Raw genomic sequence first — 17054 nt, forward strand, 5'->3', positions numbered from 1 at the left:
GATAACAAGTGAACAATTACCATTAGTGTTGGCAATTCTTGCATGAATGCATGCATGATGCATATGCATCCTGATTTCAATGTTGTGTTTGTTCAATCTCTTCCCTTTCCACAAACCAAAAAAGTTCTAACCTCAATCTAAGAAAATACTTTACTGGGCAAACCAGGCTATCTGACCACGATTCATGTTTCCCTCAAACTTGACTGCCAGTGTTTTTAAAAAAAAAATATTGGTTCAAATTCTCTACTGATACTTAAATGTCATTTCCAATATTACATTTCTTTTTCCTTTCAACTCATGAGGGTCAGGGGTAGAATAGGCCTTCAGCAACCATAAAAGGCGCCTATGTCACAAGAAACAACTATCGGGATTAGGTGGTCAGACTGGCTGACTTGGTTGACACATGTCATCGGTTCCCATTTGAGCAGATCGATGCTCATGCTGGATTCTCAGGTCCACACTCGATTATTTACAGGCCACCGCCATAAAGCTGGAATGTTGCTGAGTGCGTCGTAAAACTAAACTCACTCACTCTTTTTGCATTCAGTACAGATACCACACTAAAACACTGTTTTGGGAGACACGCTGCCAACAAGCCTCTGTCCTCTCTCCTCCTTCCTGCTGAGCAGTAGGCAAGGTATTGTCCACATCTTTTAGTGTCATTTTTTAACTTGGACGCAGGGTCTAACCTCTGACCATCCCCTCTCTGTACCGCAACTGCTTCCACTACACCAAGGAGGAGGTAACACAAAATTATTGAAACACAACACCACATGTAAAACGCTGTACATGTTTTATTGATGGTATCAAATACGACTTTTTTAAACTGTAAATTCACATCCAAAAGTGCTTCAAATGTAAAACAAAGACTGGTAGTCTAAAAATGATCTGCCATCACAAAACTTGCTACATTAATCATATGGTACAACAACCAATAGAAACCAGGCTTCCCTAACAACATGAAACAACACTCACAGACAACAGCACTGCCGTAGAGCTACATCCCTGACTAAAATTAATGTACATCAGCACAATGGAGGTGGGAGAAGGCGTATCACGGACTTGGGTAAAAGAGCATCATATCAATATCATTACAGGGGTGTCCATCTCACAGAGATATCACTATGACTGTCTCGACCATTACGATAGCCTATGATGTCTTTGTGAAGCACATCCTAAGGCAATCTTTGTGCTAAGACAGTCACAATTACCATTCTCTGACAGAGCATTACCACAGTCATAGGAACCACAGTTCAAACCCATCTTATTCCAAAGGCTATCACAATTCTCATTCTCTAACAAAGACCATGGGCATTGTGCTATCACTTTGGGAAACTGATTCCAGTGACGTTCCTAAAGATGTGACCTCAGACTAATCATCACTAACAAACTACATCTCCATCACTGATGCCGTTTAGAAAATGAGAAAGGTATTTTGGAGGTTAATGAACGAACAAGATAATACTTAATGCCCCATAATATTCTTGTGGAACAAGTGAGTAACCATGGTATTATGCCATGTTGAAATATCTCCAGTTGTATTTCCATGGGTAGAGTAAGAATGGATGGCACTCTGGAAAACTGAATTGAACCAGGTGTGCTGAGCTAACACCTAACTGCTAGCCCACCACCTCCTAAATTCAAACAATCCCTACTCATCTGTTTGGGGATTACGTGCAAGTGAAGCTGTGGTAACTGTATCAGCTGACTATAAATGATTTTGATTTTGATATTATGGATGTATAGCGACTGATACAATTATCACAGCTAATGCCCACAAAGTAGTTGTCCACATCATGTTTCTACCCATGCACAATTATAAAGAACACACCGATTTAAATCCTTTTTCACAGCTCCACCGCTTGAATCCCATTCCAACTGGTGTCAAAGACTGACTCAGGAGTCATTTTCAGTTTGTAGTTAACTGGTTATACTAAGTGTATACAGACAGTTATCTCATTTGGTGATATCCTTTCACAAACTGGAATTTCCAATCACAAGCATACTTTTCCCCCAAAGCTGGATCCAATCTTGCCTGTACCCCGAGATAACTGTCCAACTAACACTTTTTTGTTTTTTACATCATGCAGTGTATCTACAGAGTACATGAATGTGATGTGAAGACCCCTGTACTCAGACTGTTTACAATTAAGTTATTTTTTGTTGTTGTTTTATTCCTTTTTTAACTGATAGGCCCTGCCTGCTTGAGTTGAATACAGTGATATTATTTCTGACTTGAATTCCTTCTGTACAGAGACTGAAATAAGTCAACGTCAAATATCAAAATATATAAACATTAGAGGATGTAGAATAGGAGCATGTTCTCCATTTCAAAGTTTTGGCCTTTAAAAATTTGATTTACATCAATAAAATTTTTCAAATTCACAAAATGAATTTAAAAATGTTTTGTGTTACATTACTTGTAATAAAACAGCTTTAACATATTCATAAAACATTACATTACATTCTAGTTCCCACATTTAATTAATGTGACAAGTCACTAAATGTTTACAAAGCACTAACATAAATATCACACTTTCAGAAAATATCTAAAATCATGTCAGGTTTTTAGATTAAAATCTGACTGCTGCTGTTAAACAGATACTAAAACATCAACAACATTCAAATGAGTTAAATGATAAACCTGTTTGCTGTGGACTCTGCAAGCACCATATTATTAATGCTCACATACTATAGAGATAGTGAGCTGGTCAAATACTAAATTATGCTCAGAAAACACAAAATTGCACAACACACTAACAATAAGCCTTATTAATACAAAAATCATCCAATGTTAAATTCAAACCTTTTCAATGTCAAACAATATTTGCCAGTTTTCAGAAAAACATGACATTTGCTTTCCATCAATGTGTTGAGCTGGACTCTAACACTTTAACTATTTGTTTCTTTTTTTCACAAAAGCATCATTGCTTATTACGTTTTAGAAAAGACATGCGAGCAAGTTTTTCAAAATATCAAAATTTCATTAATGTATCTTCACAAAATGAATATAAATGAGATTTTTGTATAATTTCTCATCATACGCAGCTAAAGTTTCATTGAATGTTTGTATTAGAAGGCTTCTTGTTAACACCTACTATTTACATGTTTGCCATTCCATGAAAGTCAGGTCACAGTGACATAAACATTTGATGCATTTTCTTTTTAACATCTAAATAACTTGTTCCGAATCTGGCTTGATCAAAAGCAAGTTTTTTTTCTGGTGAGAATCAAACATTGTATCCACACAAAAACTCTGCAATCACAGAACTCATTTCAAGCGAAAGGCCTGTGTACAAATTGTGTAAACCAAATTCCTGGTTCAGAAGCAGTGACGACTTTCACAGGTAGCAGTTCCGATGTTATGTACATAGTAACCATAGTAACATCAATAACAAATACAGATGACAATATACAAAGGTATTGAGCTATAAACATACTCTCACAGCACTCTTCTGCTTAAACTGAAGTCCTGTTTAATTCTTCTCCCTCCATTTCGTCACCAACTGCAGGCGTGTTTGAGTATTATACGAGAGCGTCTGAGTATGTCCCAATTTTAAACCAATCAGGCGGCAAGACTGTTTGTCTAGCCAAGAACCCAGATCAACAAACAACACATATGAATATTCATACACTCTAAATGACGCACATCTCTGAATCTATAGTTTTGGAACTTACTGTTCCATTATTTTGATTCCACTCTTAAAATGGCTAGCACTGAACATCCATGAAGAAACAGTTTGTCTTCTTCATCATGACAACCCGTGACACCAACCCTGCCCTATTTTGGTAATATCAGCTGTTGTGTTGTTGCCATGACGATGGTGGAAGATGGTGCCGAGGCTTGCGCCGATCTGGCAAGAATTTGTTGGTGAACTATTTCAGTTCCTGGCTCACTGGAACTCTGTTTCCAACTCCTTGACAGTCTCAAACGTCTGTGTGTTCGAGTTATCCTCCAGCCTGTATGTTCCATAGAAACCCTTCGAGTTGAGCGTATCATCTGACTTGAAACGAATCATCAGCGTCTCTCCTGATGACATTATGTCATCTGGGATCTGAAAAATAATTTGCATAAAAACTTAAAATATATAGTGCAAGAATGAGCTGGGCGTTATGCTGTTTTAAGAAATGTTTCAGCAAAATGCACTAAAAGAAGAAATGGGTTTCACACACCATACTGATGCTGGGATCTGATGCTCTATATGATGAGTGAATTGTTTAACGGGTGGACCTCTACACACTTCAGGTAAATTGTAAGAGTGAATACATGCTAGTAAAATGGTATAGCTTCAGTTTACATTCTAGTAAAATGGTATAGCTTCAGTTTACACCTCCATAACTAATTGTTTTAATTCTTTATTTCATAGTACTTCAGAAACATCTTGGTAGTCCTCCATCAATCAGTATCTGTTACTGCTTACTTAAGAAACACATAGATCAGGTTTAAGGGCCAGTCAAGGAGGTCAACCAAAAATGGACATGGAGAGGATTGAATAAGTGAAATACATACGTACATGTATGATGTGTGAAAAATGTGCAATTTCATGAGAGGTTCATTAAAAACATGTCCATCATTAGGAAAATGTATTTCCTTACAGTTTGTGAGTGTACAACAAACCTCGGACCTACCAACCCTTATAATAGAGAACCAATCACCCAAGATGATAACCCAGAATGGATAAGTTTGCAGACATTTGCAAGCTATCTAGCCAGTAGCCATGTCTTCCTCCCAACACAAAGGACCTGCAAGGTCACTGTAGTGTGCCCCAACAAGCATTGTGCTGTAAAGGTCATCACGTCATAATCAGCAACTATAAAACAAGCCATGCCCAGGCTGGTCACATGTTGGGTTTCTACATATTGAGTGGATTAAGTGTAAACAGTGGTCTTATTCATTTCTTTTGTTTCTTCAACTAAATGTAGGGTATTTCAGAAAGAAATGTTGACTCACTGTAGCGCCACAGTATCTGCCCAGGGTGGGGCTTGTGTCGTGGGCACCATCAAACACCTCAATGGAGTCATATCTGAAAGACAAACTCAATCATTAGACTGCAGTAGATTGCACACAGACACATATAGACATCATATATGATCCAGCAAATCACATTCTCAATGCAAGCTTTCTCACATGAGCCTCTCATCCTGTAACATTATATTACATCTCTCCATACATCCTAGTTCCCAGAAAAGACTCTCTCTGTAAACCTCCCTTGGCCATTAACCTCATCCTGATGACCATTCTCCCTGATGAGCCTCTTCCACGGAGCCTCTTATTCGGATGAGCCTCCTAATGATTCTCTGTCTCAATTAGCCTCCACCTCCCATGAGACCCTTCCTGCGGATTCTCTTCCCCCAGTAAACCTCTACCTCATGAAACTCTTCTTCCCATGAGCCTCCTTCTAGTGACTCTCTTCCCCAGTTAGCCTCTACCCCATGAGCTTCTTCCTCCTATGAGCCACCACCTAGTGATTCTGTCCTTCAATAAAATTTCCACGTCATGAAACTCTTTCTGCCATGAACCTCAAGTGATTTTCTTCCCCAATTAGCCTCCAGATTATGAGCCTCTTCTTCACATAAGCCTCGTAGAAAATCTCTTCCCAAATGAGCCTCTACCCAGTGAACATTCCCTGACGGACCATGGCCCTGTGAACCTCCTTAAATCCCCATCCCCATCCCCTCTTCTCCCTAAATCCCCATCCTCTCTTCTCCTTACCCACAATCTGTCTCCTCTTCCACCTCGAACTCCACAAAGTGGAACCTGATGTGATACCCCTCCCTGGCCTGTATCGTCCACTCACATTCCTCCCTGTTGTCATAGTGCTGGTCACCATATTTGGCATGAGAGAACAGGTTCTGATTGTTTTTGGTAGCAACAAGGTGACCGCCACAAACTACAAGAGAAGGAGTAGACTGGTTATTCACTTGTGTAACTGAGACAACCAACATCCCTATATTGTACTATGGTTTATCAAACAACACTTCCTAAATCAATCAAATCTGTCTTTTAATCAACTGGACTGTTTCATAAAATACATATATATATGATATGTAAAAATCCCAAATATTTATTAAATTTGCTATGTGTTGATTGAGGTGTTTGTCTTAAATGGTAGTCGACTGTACTGAGAGATACCTGATCATGATTACCTCCCTTTGCATCATAAAGGATTGGATTGCGTATGGAATGGACGAATGCATGCAAGGAAAACAAATATAAACCATCTGGATTTTTCAAGACAAGTCTTCAGAAGATGCAGTTTATGCAGACCAACCCATCATAAAATTACAAAAATAGGACAAGTTATGCTTTTCCTGAAATGCAAACCATCAATTCCGAGCTGTTTAAAATAAAATCGTTAATCCATCCTGAAAATGTTTTCTGCAAATCAACACCCAACATTAACAGCTCATCGAAACAAAGCTGGAGGCTTGTCTCACCTGATTCATGTTCAGCATGGAATCCCTTGCGTTGTACTGAGGCATCCGAGTAGAACACCATGTACATCCTATTCCCACTGGAGGTGATCGGATCGGGTTGTTTACTCCCACAGAATTTACCCAGACTTCTGGCGCTGTTGTCGTCTCCGTCGAACACGATAATGTGGTCATAGGTACACTCCTGATGGGGCTCCAGCTCAAAGTCGTGGAAGGTGAGCTTAATTCGATGACCTGGTTTTGTTGTGAAATGCCACACACAGTCTTTGCGACTAGGGTAGAAGTTGGGCCAGTTCGGGCTGCTGATTTCACCATAGGGGTCAGAGATCTCATGTTGACAGCCACCTGTCAATCAAGGCGGAAAACATTGGGTGTTGACTATGTAGAGTTCCTACTGAAGAGAAAATGAGGGATGTTTTCTGACCTAAGAGTGTTTGGAGGATAAATGTTTGTTTCTCTTCTGAATAGCCTTCTCATTGTTTGATTCACCATGGGTTTGATCATTACATCTGACAGACCTAGAGTGTTCCTAGAATTCCCACTGTACAATTTAAGGGATACATTCTTGGAATTAGTCTGCAGTTATTTAAATGATAAGGAGGTTCAGTGATTGATATCCCTCGATATCCTCTGTGTGTGTCACACATCTCAATAACCTGAAATAAGGTTAATGCTAAAGCTTGTGAGTAGAACTGACAATTATGATGGATGGCTTGTTGTAACTTTGATAGTTAAGACACCCTGTACATGTCACATGTTTTCAAACTTTCTGTCATATTTTACATGACCAAGCCATGTTTTAAACCCTTGTTATACACTTTTAATTCAGGCTCAAGGCATCTTTTACCAAATGTAAAGTCAAAGAGAACACTCTTTTATACCAGATTGAATATCCTTTTTAAACAAGTCTTAAACATTATTTACTTAGTATGTTCATTTTAGATGTTTGTCTTATAAATAATGTTGACTATGCATTTAGTTTCATTGCTGCTGCTCATGTCTTAAAGTTAAATGTTGCTTTCTTTTGTTCTTAACATTGATGTACACAAAATATTTTTTCGGAAAGCATTGTAAAGCAATATCTTAAACTGAATGACCTCTAGTCTGTAAGTTTTTTAGTGTGTTTCTACATCACACCGACTCTACATCTTGTTACATGCTACAATCTCAAGTTACTGATATGTTAATATAAAATATTAATTTTTACATACTTCAAAGCAGCTTTTTTAAAAAAATGTCAAATCAGAAAAATACAATCTTACTGATGAAGATGTAAGATTTATGATACTATCTCTCAACATGATACATCTGTAGACGTCCAGTTCTGATACTCTTGAAGCTCTTAAATAATCAGGACTGAAAACATATTTAAAATCAGTCTGAAAAAAAAAGTTTACGCCATGTCTGCTACCAAGTCGTAAATCTGTTTCACTTAACCCTATGCAATAGACACATGTTAATTTCACATCAAAGTTAGTTATTCCTGTGATATACAGGAAAACCAGATTGCCATTTTCAGCATGACTGATACTGGTTAGCTGAGTAAGGTTTAATGCAATTTACATGTTTCGTGCCATGTATCTACAAAAGTACATGTTACATCAGCAGCGATGGGATGAAAACATTCTTTTGCTTACATGGATGATATGTTGGAATGCTAAATGAATCCAAAGGCAGGATGTTTTCCTTGAAGGCAATTTCCAGGAGTACGATTTGGTAAAACATTTTCTTATGACATTTAAAAACGGGGCTGGGTTGCCCAGTGTATTGCAGTAAAGTGAAACTCAATCACTCAAAGGTCTTTTGATTTAGAAAAGCATTGCAAATTCCCCATAGTTTGAATCAACACAGTGTCCATGTTTTACAGTTTACCATAAAATAATTTTAAGTAACAGATTTTAGTTTAATGTTTATGGATTCAAATCCACATAAACAGTGGTTCCAAGGTACAGCTTAGGGTGTTACACACCAAGTGAAGTATGACTTTCAAACCAGGATGTCAGATCAAGAATAATATTTTTGTGGTTTGCGGGGTGCATCATTATTTCAGCACTCACTCAGGCCACAGGCATATGGTGCATATTCTAAATCATTTTCTGAGATTCAAACTCAGACCTGGAAACTCGGGCAGCTTAGTGACACAATTCTTGTGCAGTATGCACAAAGAACATTGGTACTTCTTGTAACAAAACCTCATTGGGATCACTCACCTTCTTTACAGTCATGCTGGTTTTCATGCAGTGTGAAGCCATTGTAGCAGGCACACTTGTAAGAACCTACTGTGTTCTTGCAGATGTGCTGGCACCCTCCATTGTCCACTGCACACTCATCCTTATCTGCAGATAAACATCAGTGAGTCAGTGAATGAGTTTAGTTTTACACCACACTCAGGAATATTCCAGCTATAAGACAGCAGAACATAAAATAAACAAATAATCGACCAGACAATCCAATGATCAACAGCATGAGCATTGATCTGTGCAACTGGGAACTGATAACATGTGTCAACCAAGTCGGCGAATCTGACCACCTGATCACTTACCTGTCATGAAGTTGGCTTTGAAACCAGACTTTTGTACTGAGTTGTCAGAGTTGAACTCTATCCTCAACGTGTTGACCTCGGAGGTGACTGCAGTGGGTAGTGAGGCGCCGCAATAGACCCCGTGGAGTTTGGAATCTTTGCCCACTCCACTGCTGACCCGAACAGAGTCGTACTCACAGTCACGCTGGAACACAGACATTGGACCTGAACAGGCAGTCCATTTCATACTGAGATAGCAACATCTATCAGCTGTTTTCTTGATTAACACTGTACTAGGTAACTTTCAAACCATGTGATGATGTCTAATTTGATAAAGTCTGAACCCAAAAATCTAGTGATCGATATCATGAGCAAGGATTCTTGTGTTGGGGTATGATGACATGCACTCAACACAATCAACAAGACCACCTGCACAATAAGTCATCTTTCATGACACGGACAGGTTGCTGGGGATACACTTCCACTCAGAATCTGCTTAAGAGATCATGTGTACAACCCTAGAACCACGTACTTGGGACCAGGCCAACTAGTGGGCAATGGTGTGACCATTTGGTCAGATTTCCTAGCTTATATGAATGCCAACTGCAGGTAGCACATCCATGCATGCCACTGTAACAAGATACGATCCTCAACCCTAACCGTGAAACCTAGCTGTGTGTGAAAAGCAAACGTTGTACCTATTGATCTAATTCACCTCTCCTTAACCCTGGTATCTGTGTTCAACAGCAACAACACCATCGGTCAGACAAGTACACACTAGGGTACACGTAATGATTCAGTAATGTTATTGAGCTGGTAAATCTTATTTTGCAAAATAAACCTTGACTTTTTGACGTAATCCATGTAAGCAGCAGATCTGCTTTGGTAATAACCAGCATGCATGTTTTGTCGAGCGGAGATTCAGTTATGTCATCATTACATGTTTGAAATAGAAACTGTTTAATGTCAAGCTCTTCTGACATTATCACTGTTGACTTCACAAACCCAGTTGTTTGGCATTAAACTGGCCATTATACTCAACACCAGGCGTCTCGTTTTGTGATGGTGGTATGTTTCTGTAGTTATATGGACATTTAGAAGATGACTCATGAGTGATGACACTCAGAACAGTAATTCAGTGTCTGTGTGGGAGCTGCAGAGAGTCATCATGTCACAGACATTCAGAAGGTTTCCACCTACAGCTCCTGCTTAATGCTTAGCCAGGGTCAGAGCAACCCAACTCTCACCCAACCCTACATTAAAGATAATTTAATAATCCTAGCCAAGGCTATTGAGTTTTTCAAATTTTGAGAGAGGTGAAACCTTTAACACTTACAGCTTTAGTGGATAATGAAGACTGGAAAATTATAAATGGTCCTCGTATACTAAGCAGTTCATTACAGCAAAAAATTCCTTTTTCTGCCTGCAGAATTTAGATAGCGGCATCCAAAACAGCATTTTCAGTTATTTCAGTTCAGTTAAAGATGGAAAGATATTATACTAACTTCTGTTATGTGATATTTCATACATCCTTATACCAGTGTCCCCCTGTCTTTATAGTTAATGTCATAAACAAAGGAAATTTCACTGTGACATTTTCAAAAGTAGGCAGTGTTGAAAGGAATACTTCCCTCCGACTGTCTTGATTGAGTAAGTGAGTGAGTGAGGGAGGGACATGTGCTGAATATTCGTTTTAGCAATATTCCAGCACTTTCACGGAACACCTGAAATGGACAGAGTTGTTTGATGCTGCACTCAGCAATATTCCAGCTGGCTGTCTGTAAATATGGTGGCTGTCCGAACCAGACAACCCAGTGACCAACAACATGAGTATAGATCTGCACAACTGAGACCCAATGACATGTGTTAACCAAGTCAGCAAGCCTGACCACCCAATCCTGTTAGTCGCCTCTTATGACAAGCATAGTCGCCTTATATGGCAAGAATGGGTTGTTAAGACCTACCTTCATGGGTTACCTAAAATGGGATTTACATATTGTACCCATGTAGGGAATTGAACTAGGATCTTTGGAGTGATAAGTAAATGCTTTCATCACTAAGGCTCCCTCTCCACCCTATATGAGTGAGTGAGTTTGGTTTTACGTTTGGTTTTACGCTTTTAGCAATATTCCAGCGATATCATGGTGGTGGACACCAGCAAATTGGCCTAACACATTGTACCCATGTGGGGAATCGAACCCAGGTCTTCGGCGTGGTGAGCGAACGCTTTAACCACTAGGTTACCCCACCGCCCCCACCCTATATGATTTTGAACCACCAGTGTTTCAGTGTCTTATTTAAATCAGTTCTTTCTACATGCTGCATTTAAGCATTAAAGATCACATTTTAATCTCTGAATGTTTAATTCAAACATATTGATTTTTTTAAAAACTACAACTATCAAGAATTCTTCATCAAAACCCACCAAATCAATATTTATAAGCTTCAGTGTTAACATAGATGATAGAACAGAGAACCACAGATAAAAGTGCCAGTGTTTCTTGCCAAACAAATATACCCCATCACTTTAATTATGCAGAGGCTGTAGTGACTGGTTTAAGATGTCAGCTGGAATGTGCGTGTTATGCCTGACTTCCAGCAGATCAGTTTGACCACTGACTCATCAAGGTAGTGATATTAATTATGTCCCAGTGAAATCAATGCTTGTCAACTTCATTCATCTGTATCACTGAATGGTTATTTCCCTTTTAAATTTTAATTTTGTATGGCAATTCATACATCTGTTTGTGTGGAAGTTCTACTTAGTCAGTATCGAGGCATCTTGATACTATTGACATTACTGTTGACACAAACCATACTTTGACATTATAAACTTGCCTTGTACAATAATCTAATGTGTTAGCTCGTGATATTGACGTTACCTAGAAATACATATCCATACAACAATTACAGTGGACACTGTTTCCTTTATGTTATTAACAATAAATTGTGAATTATGGTGGCCCAAGGACCCTGAGTATAGTGAGTATATATTTGATTTATGTTATGTCTTTTTGAGGTCCATTCCTATTGTATCATGACCCTGTATATTTTTCCAAATTTACAAGTTGATGCCATTTATGTCATTTTGAAAACAGTGGTATAATTTGGTGTGTGCTCTGACAGAATTGCATGGTTATAAAACCTACGTTGTTTCCTTCAAGATCAAAGTGGGAGAAGTTGAGCATGATTCGGTACTGCTCCGGTGCCACGATCTGCCACACACAGTTCTTGTTGGGGGGATATAGTTCTGGGAATGACGGACTTTGGATGGTGCCATTCTCCTGGTCGATGTAACCTCCACATGCATCTGTAACACACACAATGCACACTGACAGATTAACACTTTCAGAAAAGATATACATTAAAAGTAGCCACAAATATTTTGAAGTTGCAAGGACATCAAAACGGCACCATAACACTCAATATGTGCATAATGACATTAGCTTTTCTCAACAAATGTTTAATGGTCTATTATCAAGAACTCTGTGTAAAAATATTACAAAATGCTCAGGTTATATATCAAAATTCACGTTGATAGAATGGCATATGTTTTGTTTTCTTCAAAAAGATCTTGATCCAACCTTATTAACAAAAGCCTACCACCCCTTTAACTTTTGGAAAGAAAACTACATATTTGATTTACAATCTGACAACGTGGTTGTTTTGGAAACATCTGCACAAAAAACTGTCATTGACAAAAAACAGGATACATACACTAATCATAGCAGATTCTTGAAATTTCCTGTTTATCACTTCTAAATAATTGGTTAGTCTTGACAACTCAAGGTCTGCCTGTTCTAAATATATAACTTCAAATACACAATAACTGACACTTCATGAGTGTCATGAGATTATTTGCTCATACACTTGTTGTTTTTGTTCTAAGTGATATTTTGGCCTTTCCTGTACCATTTTATTAATTGACACTGACATTTGCATTGGTGAAGCATACGGTTGGCTTGGTCTTATTGCAACACTATCACATTACAACAATTTACTTTCAAACATATTTGTACATTTCAAAGGTGTTTTATGAAAATTGACAACTCTGGAGAAGAAATTTCCATCACAAATACATGCAAATTTATACATAATGACATTTCAATAATTATCATTATGACAGATTGACATTAAAATTGATGACATAATAACATACAGCTAAATCCGTCAACACTTAATTGACATTTAAACTATAAATATTGTCACCTTCACATCTCTTCCCATCTGAATGAAGCTCATAGCCAATTCTACACTTGCACTTGAAACTTCCAAGGGTGTTCACACAGATGTGGTCACAGCCATGCACATCAGTGGCACACTCATCATATTCTGAAATATAACGCGACATGTAATTACAAAGAAAGTTCTGTTCAGACTTTCTGTGAGTGAGTGAGTGAGTGAGTGGGTTGGTGAGTGAGTGAGTGAGTTTAGTTTTACGCTGCGCTCAGCAATATTCCAGCTAATTGGCGGCACTCTGTAACTAATCGAGTCTGGAACAGACAAGCCAGTGATCAGCAAAATGTGCATCAATCTGCACAATTGGGAATCGATAACATGTGTCAACCAAGTCAGCCAGCTTGACCACCCGATCCCGTTAGTGGCCTCTTACAACAAGCATGGTCGCCTTTCATGGCAAGCATGGATTGCTGAAGGCTTATTCTGCTACACAGCTTCAACAGAATTCAAATTTTATACTAGAAATGGCATAAGTCCATTGCATTTGATTGGTCAACAACACAACTGTTTTCACATTGTCTAGCCCATGTACACTTTCCTGTTTTCTGATAACAGACTGGACGGGGGTTCATTGTGGGTATTTTGTGGTAATTAAAGTTAGTGAATTTGAACTATTATCAACAGTCACAGGCCCTGATCGTAGTACTTATCACAGTGATATTTCTGTGTTATCGTATGGGAGTTACGATCATCTCTGATCACTTGCATGATCACATACTCAAATGCATTTATCTTACCTCACACATAAACATCACTTTCTGACTGGCTAAGGGCTCTTCTGATATTTTCTATGTATCCCATTTACAAGCGAGGTACATTGCTATGTACCCTGCTACCAATGGCAACTCATTCAATACTTTGTGGTAGTATTTCTTTATCTCAAATAACATTCAATCACACATGATGCATGGAAATTACTGATGTTTTGCGAATGCAAAATGATGGCTACAAAAAGACTTGCCTTGCATTTCAATAAATATATTTTGACAAAGCCTTCAAATGTAGTACCTGTGAATATTAAGAAGGTGAATTACACTGTGGCGACTTTACTAAGACAATACCAGTGCGAAAAACAGCAAGATGCAAGATTTGAATCATTTGATTCATACAGGTTGACTGAAGTGTACAATCCGATACCTGTGCTTCACACAGTTCAAAATTAACATTGAGGTGTTCGCTAAGATAAATATGTTGCTCACTGGTCCCTCGGGGCCCATGGGTTGATGTACCCTCAATGTTTGTTAATGTTCCTCTCGTGACCAGTGAACAATGTATAATGTTACATTTGACTACTTTCCAGACAGCGTGATGTATATTCATTCCACTAAGTTGTCATTGTTGAACACACACAACATGCTCATCAGTTTCTAAGTTTTACCTCCATTCATACAAGAAGATCCCTTATCTATGTACTTGTTTCTTTCTCAATATCACACAACTCACAAAATGTTCATCTGAGGCCAAATTCCCTCATGAAAAAAGTTTTAAGACCACACAAACAATAAGAGATGTACAAAAGAAAAACACTTCTATTCTTTGAGTAGTATTTCTGTAATATTACAACATGTTCATGATGCATGGGAAAGTCTGAAGAGACCCAGGTGAGATATTTACTACTTCTGAGATACAAGGGTATCATGGGGATTGATGATTGGGAGTCGTAGGTTTCTCCCAAGAGATACAACTCTTCACAGTGAACTGCAGCACCTCAGACGATTGGGCTAGTCATGTCCCTTGTCTCCACTTCAATGATGCGACACAAAGGATTCTATTCAAACAATGGCTATTTGAAACACTTTACATAATTTAAAAGACAATGGTTTTATTAACCCCAAATGCACTGACACAATTGGTACCATCCTCAAAACAATATTGTGGTAAAAAGACCAAAATTAATTATTGACATCCTTCAGGAAGAAAAAGGAATGTCATTATAGTGAGATGAATTAATGAATCCACTTAATCTTAATAAAGTCTCATAAGACAATAAAAATTCTTTTTCAGCACTGAAAGGCACTCATTAAGAGTGCAGAATAGTTAGAATAACAAAGGAATTTATTAATGGCCTCCTGCTCCTTTAAATTCCAGTGCAGAAATATCAATGAACTTCAATCATGCATTGAAATTATGTTGTGAAACATTAACAGAATAGAATACAGACTATCAGCCAGACCATCCTGAACTATTGTCATCATTGAATTATGAAATTCATGAATCGATACCATCAAGTCTTGCCATGCTTCTGTCTGCTTGAAAACAATCAAAGATGACACCGTGACATGCTATTGATTTAGCTGATCAATTTTGACAATATCTCTCATTTGATAATTACCATGTTTGATGCAATAAGAATCCTAACAGACCCAGTCTTTTGATTCCCTAGTTGGTTACAAAATATTCTTAATTGTAATTAGAATTGTTGCTTGTAATTAGAATTTTTTGCTAGTCATACTGTCTGTGAATTACTCTGTTTTAAATTAATGAGCAGACTCTGAGGGCATTTCGGTTTTATTGAATACTGCTGATAAAACAGACAAAATTCATTTTTAATCCCTCGTCCACAAAGTTGTTTTAGTGCTGTGAACTTTTAAGAGTCACAGCACTGCGGTCATTTTCAGGAAATAGTTCTGGTACTCAAAGAACTTGGTATGTTACGAAAGCCTGTCACACATACCATTTAGAGTGATTGATCATGTATAACTTCTTTCATGCACGCAACTTACCAGAGGATATTATTCAGAGGCACTCTCTGGCATGTTTAATTTTGCAATATTACAACTCCTTTGCTTGAGGCTGATTTTGAATGATTCTATCGGAGCCATACAAAATTTTCCAACTGAAGCACCATTTCATGTACTATTATTTTTTTTATTTGTTTTTTTTATTAAGTGAAATTAGAAATTTCAAATGAAAAAGCAAAATACATATGTCACCTTTCTTATTTGTATAGATAAAAACTGTAAAACTAAATAAAAATATAAGTTTCAATGACACGGCAAAGATATTTTTCCAAAGGCCCTTGTGTCATCATATAATTAATTCAATGTATATGATTAGCATGAAATCCCATAATTCTTGTAATAGTGCATTTCTGACATATACAAAAGCATAGTCCATTTCGGACTTTCATAATGTTACTTGATTTGAAACATGGGATCTGCCCCACTTAGAAAATATATTTGTACAACAACTAATATTCAGAAACACCTTGATATGGTAAAAAAAACTTTCTCAATTCTTTTGCTTTTTTCCAACTCCAAGCTGGACACTGAAGCACCAGTTCAAGATCAAGTCCATGACGATCCAGTTATTTCACTAACCATCATAAACTTATCTGTTATTTATCTATACCTAGTCCTGTCCCTATTTGACTGAAATGTGACTGAAATATGCTGAAATATTGCCAATATGACTATAGATATTAACTCACTCACTCCAACTGATACTGTTGGTATGCTGCACTTAACACATGGACTACGGCACGGCAGCACAGCATTACTCAGCCACAGATCTTCAGACGCTTCAAGTTAGCTGCAGTAACTCTACACATGTTTGCAAACAGGACAAATAATGTATCTGGCGTCCTTATTAATTGATTTCAGCAATTATCAAAAGCCATCCTGTTTTCCTTTGTAGGGAGCTATGGATTTCCATTGCCGAGGTCTACAGGGTCACGGGCCAGTAGTGATATCCGATCAATACAACCCCTACCGACTCATGAGGCTAACACATCCACAGATATGGAGAGCAATTAGCTCATGTCATTCTAATCTACTGGTCAGTTCTGACAGAACCGATGGAAGAGGAGGGGGTCTGTCTGTTGGTCATGTGTGATACTATAATATGAAGCTGCAGAATG

At 38.0% G+C, this 17054-nt stretch overlaps 1 protein-coding gene across 1 annotated transcript in view; it reads right to left on the reverse strand.

Annotated features, from left to right (window-relative positions):
• Positions 1-776: 776 nt before the first annotated feature.
• LOC137285065 (bone morphogenetic protein 1-like) overlaps positions 777-17054 on the reverse strand; it is a 66428-nt gene continuing 50150 nt past the window's right edge. The window contains exons 11-18 of the mRNA XM_067817268.1: positions 13166-13288; positions 12106-12266; positions 8978-9161; positions 8646-8771; positions 6439-6780; positions 5714-5891; positions 4952-5024; positions 777-4055 (exon numbers count right to left, since the gene is read on the reverse strand). Of these exons, the coding sequence (XP_067673369.1) occupies positions 3894-4055; positions 4952-5024; positions 5714-5891; positions 6439-6780; positions 8646-8771; positions 8978-9161; positions 12106-12266; positions 13166-13288 (1349 nt within the window). The 3' untranslated portion in view covers positions 777-3893. The remainder of the gene's footprint in view (positions 4056-4951; positions 5025-5713; positions 5892-6438; positions 6781-8645; positions 8772-8977; positions 9162-12105; positions 12267-13165; positions 13289-17054) is intronic.

Source organism: Haliotis asinina, chromosome 5 (assembly GCF_037392515.1).
Source record: "Haliotis asinina isolate JCU_RB_2024 chromosome 5, JCU_Hal_asi_v2, whole genome shotgun sequence".
NCBI classification, from domain to species: domain Eukaryota; kingdom Metazoa; phylum Mollusca; class Gastropoda; order Lepetellida; family Haliotidae; genus Haliotis; species Haliotis asinina.